This window comes from Scyliorhinus canicula, chromosome 6, assembly GCF_902713615.1.
Source record: "Scyliorhinus canicula chromosome 6, sScyCan1.1, whole genome shotgun sequence".
NCBI classification, from domain to species: domain Eukaryota; kingdom Metazoa; phylum Chordata; class Chondrichthyes; order Carcharhiniformes; family Scyliorhinidae; genus Scyliorhinus; species Scyliorhinus canicula.
This window is the reverse complement of record NC_052151.1, coordinates 4,542,972-4,568,432: the sequence shown is the minus strand read 5'-3', so window position 1 is coordinate 4,568,432 and position 25,461 is coordinate 4,542,972. Positions and strand designations below refer to the sequence as shown.

General features: G+C 50.5%; 1 protein-coding gene across 1 annotated transcript in view; it reads left to right on the top strand.

Annotated features, from left to right (window-relative positions):
* LOC119966916 (dynein heavy chain 14, axonemal-like) overlaps positions 1-25,461 on the top strand; it is a 1,122,002-nt gene that overhangs the window by 137,263 nt on the left and 959,278 nt on the right. The window contains exon 4 of the mRNA XM_038798874.1: positions 6,044-6,189. Within this exon, the coding sequence (XP_038654802.1) occupies positions 6,044-6,189 (146 nt within the window). The remainder of the gene's footprint in view (positions 1-6,043; positions 6,190-25,461) is intronic.

The following is a 25,461-nucleotide window of genomic DNA, read 5'->3' as shown; positions in this document are numbered from 1 at the left end:
CACTACTAGAAGGATGTGGAGGCTTTAGAGAGGGTGCAGAGGAGATTTACCAGGATGTTGCCTGTTATGGAGGGCATTAACTATGAGGAGAGGTTGAATAAACTTTGTTTGTTCTCACTGGAACGACGGAGGTTGAGGGGTGACCTGATAGAGGTCTACAAAATTATGAGGGGCGTAGACAGGGTGGATAGTCAGAGACTTTTTCCCAGGGTAGATGGGTCAATTACTAGGAGGCATAGGTTTGAGGTGCGAGGGGCAAGGTTTAGAGGAGATGTACGAGCAAGTTTTTTACACAGAGGGTAGTGGGTGCCTGCAACTCACTGCCGGAAGAGGTGGTGGAAGCAGGGACGATAGTGACGTTTCAGGGGCATCTTGACAAATACATGAATAGGATGGGAATAGAGGGATATGGACCCCGGAAGTGTAGAAGACTTCAGTTTAGACGGGCAGCATGGTCAGCACAGGCTTGGAGGGCTGCAGGGCCTGTTCCTGTGCTGTGCTTTTCTTTGTTCTTTGTTCTTTGTTGAAGGAAGGCTGTCTTTGCATTGGAGACTATAAAATGAAAGTTCACGAGATTGGTCCCAGGATGAGAGGTTGTCATAAAATGAGAGGCTGAGTGAATTGGGTTTATATTTTCTGGAGTTCAGAAGAATGAAAAGTAATCTCATTGAAATATACATGATTCTGAAGAGGATTAACAGATCGACACTATGCGGCTGTTTCATTGACTGGGGAATCGAGAACTGAGAAGCATAGGCTCACAATGAGGGGGTGATTGTTTAGGACCGTAATGAGGAGATATGTCTTCACTCAAAGAATTCTAAATCTCTGAAATTCTTGACCCTCGAGGGTTGTGGATGCCCTACTATTGAATATACTGAAGTAGTTGCTGGTCGTACAGAACATGAGTATGATTGAAAAATGAGACATTATAATAATAATCTTTATTATTGTCACAAGTAGGCTTACATTAACACTACAATGAAGTTACTGTGAAAAACCCCTTGACATGCTATCAAGACTTTTAATCTTGCACTCATCGGGATAGATGAAAGAATGCGAAATATCAGGGTGGCACGGTGGCACTGCTGTCTCACAGCGCCAGGGACTCGGGTTCAATTCTGGTCTTGGTTCACTGTCTGTGCGGAGTCTGCACGTTCTCCCCGTGTCTGCGTGGGTTTCCTCCGGTTGCTCTGGTTTCCTCCCACAGTCCAAAGATGTGCATGTGAAATGAAAATCGCTTTATTGTCAAGAGTAGGCTTCAATGAAGTTACTGTGAAAAGCCCCTAGTCGCCACATTCCGGCGCCTGTCCGGGGAGGTGGATGTTAGGTGGATTGGCCATGCTAAATTGTCCCGTAGTGTCCAAAGTTAGGTGGGGTTATGGCGATGGGGTGAGGAGCGGGCTGAGGTAAGGTTAGCACAGACTCAATGGGCCAAATGGCCTCCTTTTGCACTGTAGGGATTCCATGAGGTAGAACGGGCACTTTTCAGGTCTGAAAGTCCAATTGTGAGCAGTGTGACACACACAGTGAGTAGCCATTATCCTGCGTGATAGATTTGATACGTCCTATTTTGGCATCAAGCTTGAACGATTAACAGTGACTGGAATTGACCGTTACAAATCAATTTACCTGCAGCAGCGGACCCCCGACAGCGGGTTTTACAGGGAAGATAGAATCTCGCTGCCAGCAAACGGCATGTGGCCGAGAAAGGCAGGGGCTGGCGGATCAGAAAATCCCACCCAGTATTTTAAAGATCCCTGTGTTTGTTAACTTTATTTACAAGTGGCTTTTGACCTGTGATGGGCTTTGCTTAATTGGAAATGGAAATATCAGTTGGAAGTTAAAGTGAATCCTTTTATTATTAAAAATTGTTTTACTGTTAATTGTAAGCTATTTACTGTGAAGTTAATGTGTTTAATCCAATATGATAAGAATAAAGTTTGTTTTAATATAAAAGATACCTATTACATAAAAACTAGGAGCAGGTGTAGGCCATCTGGCCCCTCGAACCTGCTCCGCCATTCAATGAGATCATGGCTGATCTTTTGTGGACTCAGCTCCACTTTCCGGCCCGAACACCATAACCCTTAATCCCTTTATTTATAAAAAACTATCTATCTTTATCTTAAAAACATTTAATGAAGAAGCCTCAACTGCTTCACTGGGCAAGGAATTCCATAGATTCACAACCCTTTGGGTGAAGAAGTTCCTCCTAAACTCAGTCCTAAATCTACTTCCCCTCATTTTGAGGCTATGTCCCCTAGTTCTGCTTTCACCCGCCAGTGGAAACAACCTGCCCACATCTATTTTATCTATTCCCTTCATAATTTTATATGTTTCTATAAGATTCCCCCCCCCCCCCGCATCCTTCTAAATTCCAATGAGTACAGCCCCAGTCAACTCAACGTCTCCTTGTAATCTAACACCTTCAGCTCTGGGATTAACCTAGTGAATCTCCTCTGCACACCCTCCAGTGCCAGTACGTCCTTTCTCAAGTAAGGAGACCAAAACTGAACACAATACTCCAGGTGTGGCCTCACAAACACCTTATACAATTGCAGCATAACCTCCCTAGTCTTAAACTCCATCCCTCTAGCAATGAAGGACAAAATTCCATTTGTCTTCTTAATCACCTGTTCCACCTGTAAACCAACTTTTTGCACTAGCACACCCAAGTCTCTCTGCACAGCAGCATGTTTTAATATTTTATCATTTAAATGATAATCTCTTTTGCTGTTATTCCGACTAAAATGGATAACCTCACATTTGTCAACATTGTATTCCATCTGCCTGACCCTAGCCCATTCACTTAACCTATCCAAATCCCTCTGCACTTTTTGCTTTATCACTCATCTTGGTGTCATCTGCAAACTTGGACACATTGCACTTGGTCCCCAACTCCAAATGGTCTATGTAAATTGTGAACAATGTGGGCCCAACACGGATCCCTGAGGGACACCACTAGCTACTGATTGCCAACCAGTGAAACACCCATTAACCCCACTCTTTGCTTTCTATTAATTAACCAATCCTCTATCCATGCTACTACTTTACCCTTAATGCCATGCATCTTTATCTTATGCAGCAACCTTTTGTGTGGCACCTTGTTGAAAGGTTTCTGGAAATCCAGATATACCACATCCATTGGCTCCCCGTTATCTATCGCACTGATAATGCCCTCAAAAACTTCCACTAAATTAGTTAGGCACCACCTGCCCTTTATGAACCTATGCTGCGTCTTCCTAAGGAGACAATTTCCATCCAGATGCCTCGCTATTTCTTCCTTGATGATAGATTCCAGCATCTTCCCTACTACTGAAGTTAAGCCATCTGGCCTATAATTACCCACTTTCTGCCTACCTCCTTTTTTAAACAGTGGTTTCACATTTGCGAATTTCCAATCCGCCGGGACCACCCCGGAGTCTAGTGAATTTTGGTGAATTATCACTTGTGCATTTGCAATTTCCCTAGCCATCTCTTTTAGCTCTCTGGGATGCATTCCATCAGGGCCAGGAGACATGACTACCTTTAGCCCCATTAGCTTGCCCATCATTAGCTCCTTAGTGATAACAATCCTCTCAAAGTCCTCACTTGTCATAGCCTCATTTCAATCAGTCACTGGAATGTTATTTGTGCCTTCCACTGTGAAGACCGACCCAAAAAACCTGTTCAGTTCCTCAGCCATTTCCTCATCTCCCATTATTAAATCTCCCTTCTCATCCTCTAAAGGACCAATATTTACCGTAGCCACTCTTTTTTGTTTTATATATTTGTAGAAACTTTAACTGTCTGTTTTTATATTCTGAGCAAGTTTACTCTCATACTCTATCTTACTCTTTTTTATAACTTTTTTAGTCGCTTTCTGTTGTCCCCTAAAGAATTCCCAGTCCTCTAGTCTCCCACTTCTTTGCCACTTTTTATGCTTTTTCCTTCACTTTGATACTCTCCCTTATTTCCTTAGATATCCACGATTTTACCTCTTTCTACCTTTTTGTTGGTATAAACCTTTGCTGAGCACTGTGAAAAATTGCTTGAAAATGAAAATCACTTATTGTCACGAGTAGGCTTCAATGAAGTTACTGTGAAAAGCCCCTAGTCGCCACATTCCGGTGCCTGTCCGGGGAGGCTGGTACGGGAATCGAACCGTGCTGCTGGCCTGCTTGGTCTGCTTTAAAAGCCAGCGATTTAGCCAAGTGAGCTAAACCAGCCCCTGTGAGCTAAACCAGCCCCTGGTAGTTTCTCCAGCAGCTTGGTAGGTTCTCCGCTGTTCCTCAACTGTTTTACCATAAAGTCTTTGCTCCCAGTCTACCTTAGCTAGCTCTTCTCTCATCCCATTGTAATCTCCTCTGTTAAAGCACAAAACACTAGTTTTTGATTTTACCTTCTCACTCGCTATCTGTATTTTAAATTCCACCATATTGTGATCGCTCCTTCCGAGAGGATCCCTAACTATGAGATCATGAATCAATCCTGTCTCATTGCATAGGACAATGTCTAGGACCGCTTGTTCCCTCGTAGGTTCCATTACATACTGTTCTAGGAAACTATCGCGGATACATTCTATAAACTCCTCCTCAAGGTTGCATTGACCGACCTGGTTAAACCAATCGACATGTAGATTAAAATCCCCCACGATAACTGCTGTACCATTTCTACATGCTTCCGTTATTTCTTTGTTTATTGCCTGCCTCACCATAATGTTACTATATGGTGGCCGATAGACTACTCCTATCAGTGACTTTTTCACCTTACTATTCCTGATTTCCACCCAAATGGATTCAACCTTATCCTTCATAGCACCGATGTCATCCCTTACTATTGCCTGGATGTCATCCTTAAATAACAGAGCTACACCACCTCCCTTACCATCCACTCTATCCTTCCGAATAGTTTGATACCCTCGGATATTTAACTCCCAGTCGTGACCATCCTTTAATCATGTTTCAGTAATGGCCACTAAATCATAGTCATTCACGATGATTTGTGCCATCAACTCATTTACCATATTCCGAATACTACGAGCATTCAGGTAAAGTACACTTATGTTGTCTTTTATACCTCTGTTTTGAATCTTAACCCCTTGATCAGTAACCTCTCCAAAGTTATTTTTCCTCTTAACTTTTCTCCTAATTTTCCTTGTCGTTGAACCCATATCTTCATGTAACAACCTGGCGCGTCGCTTACCATTTATGTTTTTACTTCTCGTTTTATATCTTTCATTGGTTAGTGGAATTGCTCCTGGAGTGAAGTATCCTTTCCTCACATTTTTACAAATTGAAAAAGTGTTTGGGATTCTTGTCCAGTATCCGAACAAATGTTGGGGTCTGGTCCGGGATCTTAATAATTCTGCTTTTCAATTCTTACTGCCAAAGTGGACAACTCACAATATCCCCCATTATGCTTCATCTGCCAAATTTTTACATAATCACTAAACTTATCGCCTACCTGAACTCCTATATATCCCGAGCTAGATAAAAACATGAGGAAAAAGGAATAAAAGGATGTGGTGATGGTGTGAGATGAAGTGAGGGTGGAGGAGGCTCATCTGGATGAGAGTCGCTGGTATAAACCTGCAATGTTCAATGTACTGCTTCTGCATTTTTAAATTCTACATAATTCTCTGTACGTCAATCATACCCAGTTCAATTGCCACCTTTGTGATTCTGAACAAAGCAAATTTCTATCAATGCTCCGTTACATTCCAGTTTTACTTGTTATTGAGCACTGAATTCGGAAATGACATGTTTAATATGGGTCTGGCTTTGTATCTTTTGTGTTGGTTCACATCAATGATATGTAAGTGAGTCCACACAATATGGAAAACAAGAATTATATTGCAGGAACTTATATGGAAATATATTAGCTTAGAATCAGTATCAGCCTTGTGATTTGTTTCATAAAACGAGCAAGATACGATTTCTTACCAAGAATGGTGTACGTTAAGACACTGAGACATTCTTGCTCAGAATTGTGTGGGATTATTCAAATGCAAGAACAGTATCTGAATACCTATTTGACTTCTTCCCATTTTCCTGCATAGTCTGAAAGAAGAACAAGAACTGCATCCTTCAGAGCAGATGGAGCAACAATTAGACCTTGAATCTGATACTGAAGAAAGCCTGGAGCCTGAGTTTCAGTCTCAGGATAAAGTGCAGGAACATCTGGAGCAGCACACTGATGACAAAGGTAACCACTTTCGTTGCCAATTTCCCTTCTGAGTGGAGTTGCCAGTGCGCTACACAGTGAAAGTAATATGAACCGCAAAACATTGGGGCCTCTTTATAGTGTACAGCCCTTTCAGGCACCTATTAAAATGGATTCCACCATTCCTATTTGTTCAAACGGCGCCGCATTATTTTCTGTGAAGCCCTTGAACTGTCCTCTGCTTTCTGCTGGAGATAATCTGAGTTAGCGTACTGTTCGGGCTCATTGGCTGTGTCTGTTAAATTCACCTTTCCATATTTAGTTCCCATTGTTCTGGGAGTCCCTTTCTCCTAGCGGAACTCTGTGGAGGTTGGTGCAAATTCTTCCCCAAGTGGGGTTGTTATGCTGATCAGGACAATCAGCCTCTGTCTGGATCATATACAGCGGTATGGAGCTGTCTCTGTGCTGTAAATTGGATGTAAGTTCCATGTAAGTTGAAGCAGCCCACGGCTGCTCTGCTGAGGGAACTAATGGTTCACATCCAGCTCCTAAAGGAACTGAAGGCCCACTGTGTAATGTTGGATGGCCTGATTTATATTGCAAAAACATTGTAGCTAAAGCAATAAACGATTTATTAACATTAACCCTGGGTCAACTGCATACAAGACAACAGACGAATAGCAGTATGATCATGCACAAACAACCTCTCTCTTCCAGCTCTCCAGTCCATCTGAGGTCACCTGACTCTAACATTCACTTATATACCAATGACAATCCTAATGGTCAGTCGGTGAATCACAATATAATGATGATATCACTACATACAGGAATATAATTCTTTTGTTTTCTTTATGGGAAAGGGGCATTACAAGCAAGGTCAATATTTGTTGGCCATCCCTAATTGCCTTTGAACTGAATGGCTTGCTGGGCCATTTCATAGAACATACAGTGCAGAGGGAGGCCAATCGGCCTATCGAGTCTGCACCGACCCACTTTAAGCCCTCACTTCCGCCCTGCCCCCGTAACCCGATAACCCCTCCTAATCTTTTGGACATGAAGGACAATTTAGCATGTTCAATCCACCTAACCCGCACGTCTTTGGACTGTGAGAGGAAACCGGAGCACCCGGAGGAAACCCACGCACACACAAGGGGAACGTGCAGACTCCGCACAGACAGTGACCCAGCGGGGATTCTAACCTGGGACCCTGGAGCTGTGAAACCACAGTGCTAACCACTGTGCTACCATGCTGCCCACGATAGCGGCATAGAGCAGCTAAGAGTCAATCATATTGCTATGGTTCCAGTGTCACATGTAGGCCAGACCAGGTAAGGATTAGTCAATCCCGATGGATTTTTAACAACAATTAAAGACAGTTTCATGATCACCATTACTAAGAATAGCTTTATCCAGATTTATTAATTGAGTTCAAGACTTGGGGAGGCAGTGGTGTAGTGGCATTGTCACTGGACTAGTAACGCAGAAACTCAGGGTAATTCTCTGGGGACCCACGTTCGAATCCTGCCACTGCAGATGCTGAAATTTGAATTTAATAAAAATCTGGAATTAAAAGCCTAATGATGACCATGAAACCATTGCCAATTGTCGTAACAATCAGGGAAGGAAAGATGATGCCCTTACATGGTCTGGCCTACACGTGACTCCAGACCCATAACAATGTGGTTGACTCCGAACTGCCCCCTCAAGGACAATTAGGGATGGGCAATAAATGATGGCAGAGCCTGCGACACCCACATTCCCTGACCGAATTAGAAAAAAAGAGCTGCCATGGGGGGATTGGACCCATATGTCCCCTGAGTCTTGACACCAGTATGCCTTTGTCTCCTTCATATTGCAATCCAGACGAGACAAGGAATTGAGCATTAAGGGATCAGCTGTCATCACCGTTCCTTCACTGCCACTGGGTCAAAATCCTGAACACCCTCCCTTACAGCACTGTGGGTGTACCTACATCACATTCACTGTAGCAGTTCAAGAAGGCAGCTCACTACCACCTTCTGAAGGATAGTTAAGGATGGACAATAAATTCTGGCTCAGCCAGCAATGCCCACATCTCATAAATGAATAAATAAAAACCACAGAAGTTTGACACAGAGGGAGAATGGGATTAGGATACTTTGGTAGCTGTTTTTGACGTCCTTGGATGAGCCAAAGGGCTTTTGCTGTGCTGTAGATCTCTATGACTCTATGAGCCCATTATGGCAGGTGCAATTTACTGCAGGGAAGTGTGAAGTAGTTAATTTTGAGAGAAAGAATGATAAGGGCAGATGTAAAATAAATGGTACAATTTTAAGGGGTGCAGGAAGAGAAAGATCTGGGGATTGTGTGCACACTAATCTTTGAAGGTGGCAGAAAAAGGAATATGCAATGCTTAATAGCGGTATAGAGTCAGTACAAAGCTACAATGTTTTACTAAACCTTATAAATCACTGGTTAGGCCACTAAATATTGTGATAGTTCTGGACATCACAGTTCAGGGGAATACCATGGGCGCGATTCTCCCAGACAGGGAGAAATCGTAAGGCTGGCGTCAAAACCGGGCAGGTTTGACGCCAGCCTCCCCCTCCCCGACCGGGAACCGATTCTGGTCCCCGGTCGGGGCTAGTATACCGCGGCCGTGAACTCCGGCATCGCGGGCTTAACGAATTTCGTTAAGCCCGCTTGCCAGAGTTTGCGCCGGCTGACGCGTCACATGACGTGACGTCATCGCGCATTTGCGCGAAACCCGTGCATGCGCGGGCCGGGATGCCCCTCAGCCGCCCCGCGAAGTGATACAGCGGGGCGGCGGAGGGACAAAGAGTGCGCGGGAATCGGACCCGCTGCCCGCGATCGGTGCCCACCGATCGCGGGCCCATGGCACCCTTGGCACGGCCGTGGTACTGCCGTGCCAATCGGTGCCATGGTTGCCAAGATCGGGACTTTACGGCCGTTTTTACGAACGGCCAGACCAGGTGTGTTTGCCGTTCGTAAAAACGGCCGTAAAGGGCTTGGAATTCGGCCCATCGGCCAGCTGAGAATCGCTGCTGGCCGTAAAAAAAACGGCGGCAGCGATTCGTATCGGGAGTTGGGCGTGGGGGGGGGGGGGGGGGTGGAGAATAGCGGGAGGGCGTCGGACTAGCGTGGCCGTAAAAATTTACGACCCCCGCTATTCTCCGCACCGTCGTGAGTGCGGAGAATTGCGCCCCAAGGCTTTAGAGAAGGTGCAGCAGAAATTTACAAGAATGGTACCAGGGATAAAGTATGTCAGTTTTGTCACGAGGCTGAGGAAGCTGGGATTGTTCTTCTTAGGTCGAAGGAATGTTATGATCAGGTGAGGAGGGGATGAATGGCTCCCTCCCCCCCCCCGCCTTTTCCTCTCGTTATTTGACTGCAACAGCTTGTTTTTAATTCCGTGGATGTTTAACTATTTAAATGCTGTTACCATAAAAGACACGTAAAATCAGACCTCTATTCTTGAGTATTTTTTAAATAAAAGAGAATAGTTTTATTGTACCTAACATGGTCTGAGAAAAATAATAAAAACACTCCAATTTTCCCACACACAAACACACAGACTCAAAATTCACACACACTCAAATAGATTACAGAGAGGGGAGGATAGATTAAGTAATTTAGATTCAGAAAAAATAACTGGGTGCACGGCCATTGAAAGTTGTGGTGACTTGACTGACGAGGCTGAACTTGGTGTTCTTGCTTCACTCACGTTAGCACAGTGGTTAGAACTGTTGCACGTTCTCCCCGTGTGTGCGTGGGTTTCCTCCGGGTGCTCCGGTTTGTCCTGAAATGCGTGCTTGTTCGGTGATTTGGACATTCTGAATTCTCCCTCAGTGTACCCGAACAGGCGCCACAGTGTGGCGTCTAGGGGTTTTTCACAGCAACTTCATTGCAGTGTTAATGTAAGTCTATTTGTAACACTAATAAAGATTATTATTATTAGAAGTCTACAAAATTATGAGGGGCATGGACAGAGTGGATAGTCAGAAACTATTTCCCAGGGTGAAAGAGTCAATTACTGGGGGTATAGGTTTAAGGTGAGAGGGGCAAGGTTTAGAGGGGATGTGCGAGGGAGGTTTTTTACACAGAGGGTGGTGGGAGCCTGGAACTCGCTGCCGGAGGAGGTGGTGGAAGCAGGTACGATAGTGTTGTTTAAGGGGCATCTTCACAAATACATGAGTAGGATGGGAATAGAGGGATATATAAGAAGTGGAAGTGTAGAAGGTTTTAGGTTAGATGGGCAGCATGGTCGGCACAGGCTTGGAGGGCCAAAGGGCCTGTTCCTGTGCTGTGCGCTTTTTTGTTCTTGGTTCATTCTCTCTACCCGTGCAATTATTCTGAGCAAAATTATTCATTCACGCCAAATCTGAATTTTAAAAAGCAGTAGTCGAGGGAGGCTTCTCAAAACTGTCTAGCAACACTGCATAATCACATGCTGCTATTTCAGAACCTTACTTTTCCTGGCCTCGTTTATGTTTGTTCATTCATGGGATGTGAGCAATTATTGGTCATCTCCAATTGCCATTGAGAAGGTAGAGGACTTTCTTTGGGCCTCAGCTGAAACACTGTGTTCAGTTCCGGTCACCATACTATTGGAAGGATGTGATTCTACTAGAGAGGGTACAGATTGGATTGGATTTTGTTTATTGTCACGTGTACCGAGCTACAGTGAAAAGTATTTTTCTGCGAGCAGCTCAAACAGATCATTAAGTACTTGAAAAGAAAAGAAAATACAAGAAAATACATAATAGGGCAACACAAGATATACAATGTAACTACATAACACCGGCATGGGATGAAGCATACAGGGTGTAGTGTTAATGAGGTCAGACCATAAGAGGGTCGATTAGGAGTCTGGTGACAGTGGGGAAGAAGCTGTTTGAATCAGTTCGTGCGTGTTCTCAGACTTCTGTATCTCCTGCCCGATGGAAGAAGTTGGAAGAGTGAGTAAGCCGGGTGGGAGGGATCTTTGATTATGCTGCCCGCTTTCCCCCAGGCAGCGGGAGGTGTAGATGGAGTCAACGGATAGATGGAGTCAACGGATGGAGGAGATGTTGCTTGGGGATGGAGCATTTTAGCTATGAAGAGAGGCTGGATAAGCTCAGATTGTTTTCTTTGGAGCAGAGAAGGCTGAGGGAGACCTGCTTGAGGTCTGTGAGATTAGGAGGAGCATGGACAGGGTAGATGGAAAGCACCGTTACCCTTAGTTGAAGGGTCAATAACAAGGGGGAATAATTTTTATGTGAAAGGCAGGAGGTTTAGAGAGTATTTGAGGAATTTATTTTTCTCCTAGAGGGTGGTAAGAATCTGAAATGTACTGCCTGAGAGGGTAGTTGAGGCAAGAAGCCTCACAATCTTTAAAAAGATTGGATGAGCATTTGAAATGCCGTAACGTTCAAGGCTGTGGGCCGAGTGCTTGAAGAGTATGGAGGTTGTCGGAGTAGAGTTAAGAGAGAAATCAGGAGGGCAAAAAGGGGACATGAAATGAAAAAAATGAAAATCGCTTATTGTCACGAGTAGGCTTCAATGAAGTTACTGTGAAAAGCCCCTAGTCACCACATTCCGGCGCCTGTCCGGGAAGGCTGGTACGGGAATAGAACCGTGCTGCTGGACTGCTTGGTCTGCTTTTTAAAAGCCAGCGATTTAGCCCAGTGTGCAAAACCAGCCCCATGAGATTGTCTTGGCAGTTAAGACAAAGGCAAAGGAGAACCCAAAGAGCTTCTACAAACACATAACAGATAAGAGAGTAACAAGGGAGAGAGTAGCTTCTATAAGGTGATCTATGTGCAGATCCACAAGAGATAGGTGAGATCCTAAATGAATATTTCTCATCGGTATTTACTGTTGATAAAGGCATGGATGTTAGGGAACTTGAGGAAATAAATAGTGATGTGTTGAGGTGTACATATTACGGAGGAGGAGGTACTGGAAGTCTTAAAGCACATCAAGGTAGATAAATCCCCAGGGCCTGATGAAATGTTTCCCAGAACATTGTGGTAGGTAGGGAGGAGATTGCGGGTCCCCCTAGTAGAGATATATGAATCATCGACAGCCGCAGGTGAGGTGCCTGAAGATTGGAGGGGAGCAAATGTTGTGCCTTTGTATAAGAAGGGCCTCAGGGAAAAGCCTAGGAAATACAGACCAGTGAGTCTAACGTCTGTGGTGGGTAAGTTGTAAGAAGGTATTCTGAGGGACAGGATCTTCAGACATTTAGAGAACAAGGACTGATTAGGGACAGTCAGCATGGCTTTGTGAGTGGAAAATCATGTCTCACAAAGGGCAGCATGGTAGCATAATGGTTGGCACAGTTGCTTCATAGCTCTAAGGCCCGAGGTTCGATTCCCGGCTTTGGTCACTGTCTGTGCGGAGTCTGCACATTCTCCCCGTGTCTGCGTGGGTTTCCTCTGAGTGCAACGGTTTCCTCCCACAGTCCAAAGATGTGCAGGTTATGTGGATTGGCCTTGCTAAATTACCCTTAGTGTCCACAAAGGTTGTGTGGGGTTATGGGGACAGGGTGGATGTGTGGGCTTGGGTAGGGTGTACTTTCCAAGGACTGGTGCAGACTCGATGGGCTGAATGGCCTCCTTCTGCACTGTAAATTCTATGATTCTATGATTGAGCATTTTGAAGAGATAACCAAGAAGGTAGATGAGGGCAGGTCAGTCGATGTTGTCTACATGGACTTTAGCAAGGCCTTTGACAAGGTACCGCATGGCAGGATGTTGCATCAGGTTATATCTCATGGGATCCAGGGTGAGGTAGCCAATTGGATACAAAATTGGCTTGATATTAGAAGACAAAGGGTGGTTGTGGAGGGTTGTTTTTCAAACTAGAGGTGAGTAGCGGTGTGCCTCAGGGATCAGAGTTGGGTCCACTGATATTTATTATTGATGTTAATGATTAGGATGAGAATTTAGGAAGTATGGTTAGTAAGTTTGCAGATGACACCAAGATTGGTGGCATAGTGGACAGTGAAGAAGGTTCTATAAGATTGCAATGGGATCTTAATCAATTGGGCCAGAGGGCCAATGAATGGCAGATGGTGTTTAATTTGGATAAATGTGAGGTGATGTATTTTGATACATTGAATCAGGGCAGGACCTACTCAGTTAATGGTAGGGAGTTGGGGAGAGTTACAGAACAAAGAGACAAAGAAGACCATCTATTTGCATTCCACTTATTGATGAACTTTGAACTTTGCATGACCAGGAGGAGGAACTAATTTTTCTCTGGACCTAGAGACAGTTGCCTAACACAGAATCTTGATCAAGTTATTAAAGGAGGTTTTTCCTCATATGTGAATGTTTGCATGGACTGCAGCAAGGAAGTATCTGGAAGCGTTTGATGAAGATTTTTCCATCGAAGGAGATTGACAATTTAAGCAAATGAAATAATGTCTGACAATGAGTTGGCTGACATTTACTTGTGAATGTTTGAATTTTTTAGTAATTCAATTAGTTCCTTAAAAATGCTGCTTTCAGATGTTGTGCCTTTGTCTAAAGACAAAATGCTAAATGGCAGACCTTTCCCTGTTACAAGACCAGATGGTTCCCAGAAATCAATATAACATGCCCCACACTTCATCTATTTCATTGCCACTTAAGTTTTCTCCACGGTACAGCAAGCCTGCTGTCTACTGGAAGATGAAGAATACTTTGAAAGACAAATCTTTTGCTTATTTTATTGTCTGTAGTATTCTTCAGTGGATGTGATGAAACCAATGGTTAAATCTAAAATTTCTGGATGTTTGGAAGTGTAACAGGTATCATTGGAACATTGAATTTTAAAACATAGCGTTGATGACTTAATGCTTCGAGTTCCATTGTCCAAGTTAGAAATAATGCCAGGCCTCCCATTGATTTAATCTCAAACTGATCCTGCCATTTTCATTTAACTTTAGATACCTCTGTGGTGTTTCAATGCTCAGTGACATAGGTTGAGTGTAGAGGATCATGGTACATGGGATAGTGGAGCAGTTGTTCCTGGAGTGTGTACTTTAGACCAATTGAGAATCTAACCAGAGAACAGGCCTTTCTAGACTGGGTACCGTGCAATGACAAAGGATTAATTAACAATCTTGTACGGGGTCCCTTGGGGAAGAGCAACCATAATATTTCATTAAGATGGGAGAGTTCCGACACTCGGGTCCTCAATCTAAAAAAAGGGAATGAATCATAGAATTTACAGTGCAGAAGGAGGCCATTCGGCCCATCGAGTCTGCACCGGCCCTTACAAAGAGCACCCTACTGAAGCCCACGTATCTACCCTAAGCCCCGTAACCCAGTAACCCCCACTTAATATTTTTTGGACACGAAGGGCCAATCCACCAAACCCGCACATCTTTGGCCTGTGGGAGGAAACCGGAGCACCCGGAGGAAACCCACGCAGACACGGGGAGAACATGCAGACTCCGCACAGACAGTGACCCAAGCCGGGAATCGAACCCGGGACCCTGGAGCTCTAAAGCAACTGTGCTAACCACATGAATTGGCAAGGATAGCTTGGGGACTCTTACTAAAGGGATTGACGGTGGAGAGCCAATGGTTCAATTTAAAGAACATGTGCATGAATTTCAACAATTATTCATTCATGTCTGGCACAAAACTAAAGGAGGAAAGGAGGCTCAACCACAGTTTTCAAAAAAATTTGGGATAATATAAAATTGCCAGGAACAGCAGCAAGCTGAGAATTTGAGCGTTTCAGAATTCAGCAAAAGTGGACAAAAATTTGATTGAGGGGGAAAATAGTGTAAAATTGCAGGGAAGATAGAAACTGACCACAAAAGATTCTATAAATCTGTGAAGAGAAAGGGATTGGTAAAGACAAATGTTGGTCCCGTACAGTGAGAGGCTGGGGCAATTATGATGGGAAACAAAGAAATGGCAGAAGAATTGTACTTTGGTTCTGCCTTCACAAAAGAGGACATAAATAAGCTCCCAGAAATGTCATGGGACCAACGGTCTAGTGAGAGGGCAGAATTGAAGGAAATCAGTGCTAATAAGAAAATGGTGCTGGGGAAATGAATGGGGTTCAGGGCTGACAAATCACCAAGGCCTGATAGTTTATATCTCAGAGTATTAAACGACGTGGCCTTGGAAAAATTGGATGCAATAGTGGTCATCTTCCAAAATTCTATCGACTCTGGAGCAGTTCCTACAGATTGGACGGTGGCAAATGTAACTCCATCATTTAAAAAGGGAGGGAAAGAAAATAGGGGAGTATGAAAGACCAGTTAGCCTGACATCAGCAGTGGGGAAGATGCAAGGTTTTATTAAAGAAGACAAAATAACAGAACATTTGGAAAACATTAACGGGAATGGACAAAGCCAGCATGGGTTTATGAAAGGCAAATCATGCTTAACTAATCTACTGGAGTTCTTTGAGAATGTTACTAATAGCATAGATAAGTGAGAACCAGTGGATGTGGTGTATTTAGATTTTCAGAAGGATTTTGATAAGGTTCCTCATGAGAGGTTAGTGGGCAAAATTAAAGCACTTGGGATAGGGGTAATGTATTGGCATAGATCAAGAATTGGTTGACAGACAGGAATGGGTCTTTCTCCAAGTGGCAGGCAGTGACTAGTCGGAAAGAGCAATGATCGGTGTTTGGGCCCCAGCTGTCCACGATATATATAAATGGCCTTGATGAGTGAATCAACTGTCACATTTCAACACGATGGCTGAGCCCCGATGTGCCGCTCCCAGAAGCAACAACAGACTTGGACACCCTGCTGGATGAGGTTGAAGATCGCAGGGCCATCCTCTGCCCAAGACATGGGCATTGCCAACCTTCAGGCAGTGTGAGGCGTGGCTGGCGTGTGGTTGGCACTGCGGACAGCGCTGTGGGGCACACCCCCTGCTCTGGGGACCAGTGTAGGGATAGCTCCACGACCTCAGGAGGGCTGTCAGGGTAAGTACCCCGAGAGTGCCCCTGGGTCACACAACACCCCTCCCCCCACCCCAACCATGTCTCGCAGCAAACCCCACCCGGCCCCGACCGGCCTTTGGGGGTACAACGTTGTACCCGACCCACATGAGTAACACATTGAGAGATGCCATGACGTGGCTCCAACTGTCCCCACACCCAGCAATAACGTAGCCTGTATCTGGACGTCCTGATGATTACCGCCTAACTGTGATGCTTTATCCAACCCCCCCCCCCCCCCCCCCCCCAACCCCCCGACCTCCCCCTCCCCGGGCATGTCTGCAGTCTTCCACCCAGACATCCTCCTCACCTCCCCCCCCTCCCCTGGGCATGTCTAAGCCTTCGACCCAGCCATCCTCCTCATCCCCCCCCCGGGGCATGTCTACAGCCTTCCACCCAGACATCCTCCTCATCCCCCCCCATTCCCCCCCCCCCCCCCCGCATGTCTACAGCCTTCCACCCAGACATCCTCCTCACCCCCCCCCCCCCCCCCCCCCCCGGGGCATGTCTGCAGCCTTCCACACAGCCATCCTCCTCATCCCCCCCCCCCCCCCCCCCCTCCCTGGGCATGTCTACAGCCTTCCACCCAGACATCCTCCTCACCCCCCCCTCCCCTGGGCATGTCTGCAGCCTTCCACCCAGACATCCTCCTCATCCCCTCCCCCCCCCCCCCCCCCGGGCATGTCTGCAGCCTTCCACCCAGACATCCTCCTCACCTCCCCCCCTCCCCTGGGCATGTCTGCAGCCTTCCACCCAGACATCCTCCTCATCCCTCCCCCCCCCCCCCCTCCCCCAGGCATGTCTAAGCCTTCCACCCAGACATCCTCCTCACCTCACCCCCCATCCCCTGGGCATGTCTAAGCCTTCCACCCAGCCATCCTCCTCATCCCCCAACCCCCCCCCCCCCCCCCCCCCCCCCCCCGCCTCCCCTGGGCATGTCTACAGCCTTCCACCCAGACATCCTCCTCTTCCCCCCCCCCTCCCCTGGGCATGTCTGCAGCCTTCCACCCAGCCATCCTCCTCATCCCCCCCCCCCCCCTCCCCTGGGCATGTCTGCAGCCTTCCACCCAGCCATCCTCCTCACCTCCCCCCCCCTGGGCATGTCTGCAGCCTTCCACCCAGACATCCTCCTCATCCCCCCCCCCCCCCCCCCCCCCGGGGCATGTCTGCAGCCTTCCACACAGCCATCCTCCTCATCCCACCCCCCCCCCCCCCCCTCCCCTGGGCATGTCTACAGCCTTCCACCCAGACATCCTCCTCACCCCCCCCCCCCCCCCCCCCCCCCCCCGGGGCATGTCTGCAGCCTTCCACCCAGACATCCTCCTCACCTCCCCCCCTCCCCTGGGCATGTCTGCAGCCTTCCACCCAGACATCCTCCTCATCCCCTCCCCCCCCCCCCCTCCCCCAGGCATGTCTAAGCCTTCCACCCAGACATCCTCCTCACCTCACCCCCCATCCCCTGGGCATGTCTAAGCCTTCCACCCAGCCATCCTCCTCATCCCCAACCCCCCCCCCCCCCCCCCCCCCCCCCCCCGCCTCCCCTGGGCATGTCTACAGCCTTCCACCCAGACATCCTCCTCTTCCCCCCCCCCTCCCCTGGGCATGTCTGCAGCCTTCCACCCAGCCATCCTCCTCATCCCCCCCCCCCCCTCCCCTGGGCTTGTCTGCAGCCTTCCACCCAGCCATCCTCCTCATCCCCCCCCCCCCCCTCCCCCCACCGGGGCATGTCTGCAGCCTTCCACCCAGCCATCCTCCTCATCCCCCCCCCCCCCCCCCCCCTCCCCTGGGCATGTCTGCAGCCTTCCACCCAGCCATCCTCCTCACCTCCCCCCCCTCCCCTGGGCATGTCTGCAGCCTTCCACCCAGACATCCTCCTCATCCCCTCCCACCCCCCCCCCCCCCCCTCCCCCAGGCATGTCTAAGCCTTCCACCCAGACATCCTCCTCACCTCACCCCCCACCCCCTGGGCACGTCTAAGCCTTCCCCCCAGCCATCCTCCTCATCCCCCCCCCCCCCCCCTCCCCTGGGCATGTCTGCAGCCTTCCACCCAGCCATCCTCCTCATCCCCCCCCCCCCCCGGGGCATGTCTGCAGCCTTCCACCCAGACATCCTCCTCATCCCCCCCCCCCCCCCCCCCTCCCCCAGGCATGTCTAAGCCTTTCACCCAGACATCCTCCTCACCTCACCCCCCCCTCCCCTGGGCATGTCTAAGCCTTCCACCCAGCCATCCTCCTCATCCCCCACCCCCCCCCCCCTTCCCTGGGCATGTCTACAGCCTTCCACCCAGACATCCTCCTCACCTCACCCCCCCTCCCCCGGGCATGTCTGCAGCCTTCCATGCAGGCATCCTCCTCAATCCCCTGACCCCCGAGTGGCGGCAGCGTTCTCGGAGAAATCTTCCCTACCTGCCGGCACCGGCCGTGTCTGCAAGAACTCTAGGACAAGGGCCGCTCACCTCCTCGCTCCTCATCGTCAGCTGGCACGACTGGCTGACAAATTTATTTACCAGGTGTGAACGGCGATGGCTGGGGTCACGCCATTGGGACTTCGGCCCATCTAGGCCGCTGAATAGTGGGGGGGACCGGAGAATCTCCGTTCTGAGTGTCTCGGGTGATTCTCTGGCAGGCACGGCGCCGACCTCGACAGCCGTTCTCGCTGGTTGGGAGAATGGCGGGACGACGCGGGCCGGCATCGGGGATAATGGTGCGACTGGTGATTCTCCCAACCGGCACGGCTTCGGAGAATCCCGCCCAGGATATTTTTCCACCGAGGGAATGCAGTGGAGGTTCACTCGGCTGACATTGGGGTTGGGGGCATGTCCTATGAGGAGAGATTGTTTTGACTGAGCCCGTGTTCGCAAGTGTTTCGTAGAATAAGAGGAGATCTGATTGAAATGTCTAAAATTCATTTTTTTTCTTTTTAAAAATCTTTTTATTGGCATTTTCAAAATGATGTACATTGCCACTCGTTTTCATTTATTATACAGTTCAAAAGGCTTTTTCTTATGTTTCTCTATTTGCAAATCGTTGCCGTCTAATTCGGCGTGTCATCCCCTCCCCCGCCCACCCCCCCCTGATGCCATTATTATGTTCAGCAGCTGTCTGATGTTCGCAATGAGTTGCCTACCCTTGACAAAGCCTGTTTGGTCCTCTGCGACCACCTCTGGTACACTGGGCGAAATTCTCCGCACCCGCGGAAAGTCGGCAAACGGTCGTAAAAATCGGGACCGTTTTACGACGGTCGCGAAGGCTTCATTTCCCGACCGATTCACTTCCTGGAAATGGGCTAGCAGCGCGGCCGCGTCAATTACGTGCGTGATGACGACGGAACGCGACGACGACACGAACCCGCCCATGTGACGCCGCCCGACGCCGTAAAAAGGCGCGGGCGACCACAGAATCTGTCGGGCAGGATGTCGGAGCCTAGGCGAGCTGCACCTCGCTTTATTGATGCAGACGTCGAGGCGCTGCTCGATGTCGTGGAGCAGAGGAGGGGCATCATCCGCCCGCGGAGAGGGCATCGCCAACCTGCCAGCACGGTACGCCAGGCCTGGCGTGACGTGGCTGCTGCCGTCAGTGCTGTGGGGCAGACCCCTCGCTCAGCAGAGCAGTGCAGGAAATAGCTGCACGACCTCACCAGGGCTGCCAGGGTAAGTGCCAAGAGGGTGCCCCCTGGTCACAACCATCCCTCCCCCCTTAACTTAATCACCTACCTGCCCCACTGGCACGGGGGGGGGGAGGGGGATTGGGGCAGAATTATTTGAGGGTGGTCCACAAAGTTGTCACAGACCCAGCGCTATGGCCTCCGTGGAGAGATGCAATGGTCTTATGACAACTTCACCCCCAAACTGTGCCAGTATCTGAACGGACTGCTGATACCTGCCATATTGTAACGATATACCTATGTCCCCTCCTCCAACAGGCCAAGTCCGCTCACAACACCCGTGAGCGGCACAAGACTGGAGGGGGTTCGCCCAACCTGCACCCCCTCACCACATTTGAGCTGAGGGCACTGGACCTTGTGGAGGGGTCTGGCACCCGGGAAGTCGCGCTATGCGAGGTTGGCGGATCTGCAGCAAGTGAGGCAACCCTCCTTGACAAACACCCACCCCTCCCCCATCCTCTGTCCCTTCACACACCCTGCCCACTTGGACACCTCCCCCATCCTCTGTCCCTTCACACACCCTGCCCACTTGGACACCTCCCCATTCTCTGTCCCTTCACCCGCTGCCCACTGGGACCGTCCAGCGGCCTGCCGAGCAAATCTAGATAACCCGTCTCATTCTCTTCCCTAGGACGTGATGCCGAATTACCAGGGTCGTCTGGCTGCAGACGGACACAGGCATCTGCCCCCACCTCACCTGGGGACGAACGACAGAGGGTGCCTGATCAGCGGGAAGTCCCATCCTCCCCAACCCAATCTGCGGAGCAGGACGCCCAGAGGGTGGCGATACCACAAGCCACAGAAATGGCCAGCGATAACCCTCCGGACTCTGAGCGGCCCCACACCATAGAGGAGGCGCTAAATTGCGACAACCCGGGCTTGCGGCACTGCTATCTCCCACAACGTCCATCATCCCACAGACACTCACCCCGGCTGGCCTATTTAGAGATGAGTCTCCTAGGTCACAGTCTGGTTCGCACATCACAGCTGAGCAGGTACAGCAGGTGGAGGTGGGAGCAACCGAGGGCCCGGACTCGCGGAGGCCAGGCCAGGTCCAGCATGCAGCTGGCTCCCAGACTTTTTCGGAGTTCCTGGAGTTTCTCAACCCACCCGCACAGCCGATGCCTCAAGAAACCCAGGGAAACAATGACGGGATGAGGGCTGTCTTCCAGACTCTGCAGACGCTGTTAGAGGAGTCAAACCGCGTCCACGAGCAGGGAGTGGTGCCGCTCATGGCAGAGACCCAGGCCGACACCGCACGGGTGGCATCCGCGGTGGAGGCAATGGGTGAAACGGTTTCTGCGATGGGTCAGGTTATGCAAGGCGTTGGGGTTAATGTGCACGCGTCATCCTCGGCCCTGGACAGGGTTGCCCTCTCACAGGCAGCAATGTGCCAGAGCCAAACCGACATTGCCGGCGCCCTGCAGGGCCATGGCCGAGTCTCAGCAGGTCATTGGCCAGTCGCAGCAGTCAGTCGCCGAGAGCATCAACCGCCTGACACATGTGCTGGATGGCGTCGTGCACAATCAGGTTGAGATCGCACAGTCCCTGGCGGGAATGTCTAACTCCCTGGACTCCGTCTCTGCAAACCTTCGGATCCTGGTGGATACCGTTGCAGGCCTCCAGGACTGGCAGCGCCAGGTGTCGGTGGTGCCGACGGGGAACCTCCCCGCTCGCACCTCTGTCCCAAAGTGAGGCCCGGGGGCCACCGGGCTCCCCGAGGGAGGAGGAGGTTTCGGGGCCCGTCCCATTAACTCCATCACGGGACGTCCCGGAATTCTCGGCCTCCCCCCGTCCCATCCCTGGTGCATCGGGTGGGCAGCAGGCAGAGCAAGGTGGCACAACGTCACCCGAGACGCCCGCAGAGCAGCCTGGCCCAGCAAGGCCGGGTCGCCCCAGGAAACGCTTGCCGAAGGAGAAACGAGTCGAAGGGGGCGATTCGCAGCAGTCCTCCTCCACTCCTGCTGTATCATCTGGGGAATCACTTAGATGTAGTGGTAGGGCCCGTAAGGCAACTAAGATAGACACTGAGTAAGTTGGCACGGGTGAAGGGCACAGTTTAGTTGTAGGGGCTAGGGCACCTGTAAATTATTGTTAACATTAAACGCACTGTTCCACCTTACTTGTAATACCGTGTGATTGTTCCACAGCCACAGGAATCGTGATGGTGACCGAGTGTCGCTGGGGTTGACGAGCGGTGAAACTTCGGTGCCGGGTGTGCAGTCCCTGCCCCTCCCCCCACCCCCTCCCACAGCTAGCCTACGTGGTGGAGTGTCCATGACGAACTCAGCGGCCACCAAGGTGGATGGTTCAGCTATTGCCATGGGTCAGACTCTCTCTAACGATTCTGAGCTCACAGCTCTTCGCAGAGCGGGCTGTCATCATTCCACATGGCACTGATCACACCTGCTGACACAGCCATCAATGTTGTGCCATACCGTCTGGACCCAGTGGTAAGGGTGATATCGAAGTGGAGCACTGTACACTGAGAGGGGGTGGGGGGGGGGGGGGGGGGGGCCTGTGGTGGTGGCAGTTGTGTGTTGACCCTCTGCACGACTAGCGATGCAGGTGGTGGTTTGGTGTTGAGCGGGGACGTCACATGCGACGCGTGAACCGTGCTGCCACCAAGGCGTTGCGTGCCCGCCGTCCTCGCTGGGTCCGTCGTGCCGCCTCCTGGACATCACCAGCACCTGGGTCGTGTCTGTGTGCTGCGCCCACCACTCCGCCAGCCTCCTCCTCCTCCTCCTCCCTCTCCTCCTCCTCCTCCTCCTCTGTGCTGGCACCACTGCCACTGGCTTCTCCCTCCGCCTCATGCAGCAGGTCATCTCCCCTCTGCATCGCGATGTTGTGCAGCGCACAGCAGACCACTACAATGCGAGCGACCCTTTCAGCCTGGTACTGCAGGGCCCCTCCGGAGCGGTCCAGGCACCTGAATCTCATCTTCAGGAGGCCAAGGCAGCGCTCCACCACACCCCTGGTTGCTGCATGGGCCTTGTTGTATCGTGTTTCCGCATTGGTCTGAGGCCTCCGTATTGGCGTCATCAGCCAAGACCTCAGCGGATAACCCCTGTCGCCTAGCAACCAGCCCCTCAGCCGGGGGGGACGTCCCTCAAACATCGCAGGTATGAACGACTGCGCCAGTATGTAGGAGTCATGCACACTCCCTGGGAACCTTGCACAGACATTCATGATCCTCATGTGGGGATCGCATACCACCTGGATATTCATGGAGTATGTCCCCCTCCTGTTTGTGAACACGTCCCTGTCCCCTGCAGGCGGGCGCATGGGGACGTGAACACAGTCGATTGCCCCCTGCACCCTCGGTATCCCGGCCACTCTGGCAAATCCACGGGCTCGTGAGTCTTGACTTGCTCGGTCCTCGGGAAAGGTGATGTAGCGATCGGCGATGGCATAGAGGGCGTCGGTCACATCCCGGATGCACCTGTGCACCGATGACTGGGAGATCCCAGAGACGTCCCCGCTCGGAGACTGGAAGGAGCCGGTAGCATAGAAGTTCAGAGCGACCGTCACCTTGATGGCTAACCGGGATCGCGTGTCCTCCCCCCGTTCCACGTGGGGCGAGGTGCGACACGAGGTCGACAGATATGTATCACCGTCTGCCTACTCAGCCGGAGTCTTCCTCCTGCAGGTGATGTCCGTCATTGTTAGGAAAGAGACCCAGACACGGTACACCCTCGGCCTTGGTCGTCGCCTCTGACTGCCGTGGCTGCACCCTCACTCTCTCTCCTCTTCCTCCTCCTCCTCCTCACCATGCTGCTCGACGACTGGCAACTCCTCGGCCCTTCCCTCTGCTGCTGCAGCTGGCCCTGCATCCACTGCGGGTTGTGGGTGTGGATGCCAAATGCAGTGCAGCGGCCCCAACCACTGCGCAGACCATAGTCGTTCTGTTCACGTACATTGTGCTAACCTACAGAAGGGTGGTGGGGGCAGAGAAACAACATGTTAGACGGAGGTTAGTCGACAACTCGGCAGCCGCCAGCCACGGGATACCTGTGTGTCCCGGTGGCCTGGACGCGCTGCTGACATGCGGGCAGCCTAACCCCTGGTCACTTTCTGCATCCAACGGCCAGTAAACTATGTCCTCCTCACGGGTGCGTCAGTGGCCTGTGGCCGTAAGCCACAGGGCAAACAGCGGCCTTGTCCTTGTGACCGGCACGCCATGGCATGGTGGCAGACATTTTGTTACGGGGTTGGACGGCTCACTCGCTCACTCTCTCCCTAACACCACCCCCCATCCCACTCGCCCCCTCCATCTACCCCACTCCCCCTCCATCTCCCCCACTCCCCCCTCCGTCTCCCCCACCTCCCCCTCCGTCTCCCCCACTGCCCCCTCCGTCTCCCCACTGCCCCCTCCGTCCCCCCCACCGCCCCCGTTCTGGACCCCCTCCCGTTCCCAGGGATGCCTTCCCCGTTGTGGCCAGACTCGAGCGGTGCGCTGAGCGGTGCGCTGAGCGGTGCGCAGAGTGGTGCCCTGACCTCCTCCAAGCAGTCGTCAGCCAGGCCGACTGGTTGACGAATTTAAAAAGCAGGTGTGTTTCACGACGTCCAAACAGGGCGCCATGACGTCGGGACTTCGGCCCATCCGGGCCGGTGAATAGCGGGGGGGCTCTCAGTGGCGATTCTGGTCGTGTCAGGGGCGGGAAGGAGGCGTTTGTCGGGAAACGCGACTCCGACAATTTGCGGGGTTCGGAGAATAGCGGGAGGGCGTCGGAACAGCGTCGCCGTAAAAATTTCCGACGCCCGCTATTCTCCGACCCGTCGTGAGTCCGGAGAATCTCGCCCACAGTTCTCCAGCCTTTCAGCTCGGACCTTTTGGAGTATTTTCGCATCCACATTTCGCAGCGAAATTGGTCTATACCTTAGAATGAGACACTCATTTGGTGGAACTATATCATGGAGCTACATGCTTGCTAAGCACCAGAAGCAGCATGTGATAGGCAGAGCTAAATGGTCCCACATCCAATGTGTCAGGTAAAGAGCTGTAGCCTTACCACATACGTTCAGAACTTTGGAGAATAACTAAATAACAGAAGGACGAGGCTCAATGAACGTTCCTATTGGGAGAGGGGAGTGTGCAGCGAGACCTGGGTGACCTTGTGCACCAGTCACTGAAGGTAAGCATGCAGGTGCAGCAGGCGGTAAAGAAGGCTAATGATATGTTGGCCTTCATTGACCTTCATTGTGAGAGGTTGAGTATAGAAACAGGGATATGTTGCTGCAATTATACAGGGCCTTAGTGAGGCCACACCTGGAGTATTGTGTGTAGTTTTGGTCTCCTTCTCTGAGGAAGGATGTTCTTGCTCTCGAGGGAGTGCAACAAAGTTTACCAGACTGATTCCAGGGATGGCGGGTCTGTCACATGAGGAGAGATTGACTAGGTTGGGATTGTTCTCGTTGGAGTTCAGAAGAATGAGACTTACAAAGTTTTAACGGGACGAGATGGGGTAGATGCAGGGAAGATGTTACCAATGATGGGTGTGTCTAGAATCAGGGGTCACAGTCTGAGGATTCAGGGTAAACCATCTTGGACAGATATAAGGAGACAATTCTTCACCCAAAGAGTGGTGAGCCTGTGGAATTCATCACCACAAGAAGAAGTTGATGCTAAAACAAATATATTCAAGAGTCGGCTAGATATAGCACTTGGGGAGAATGGGATCAAAGACTATGGGGAGAAAGCAGGATGAGGC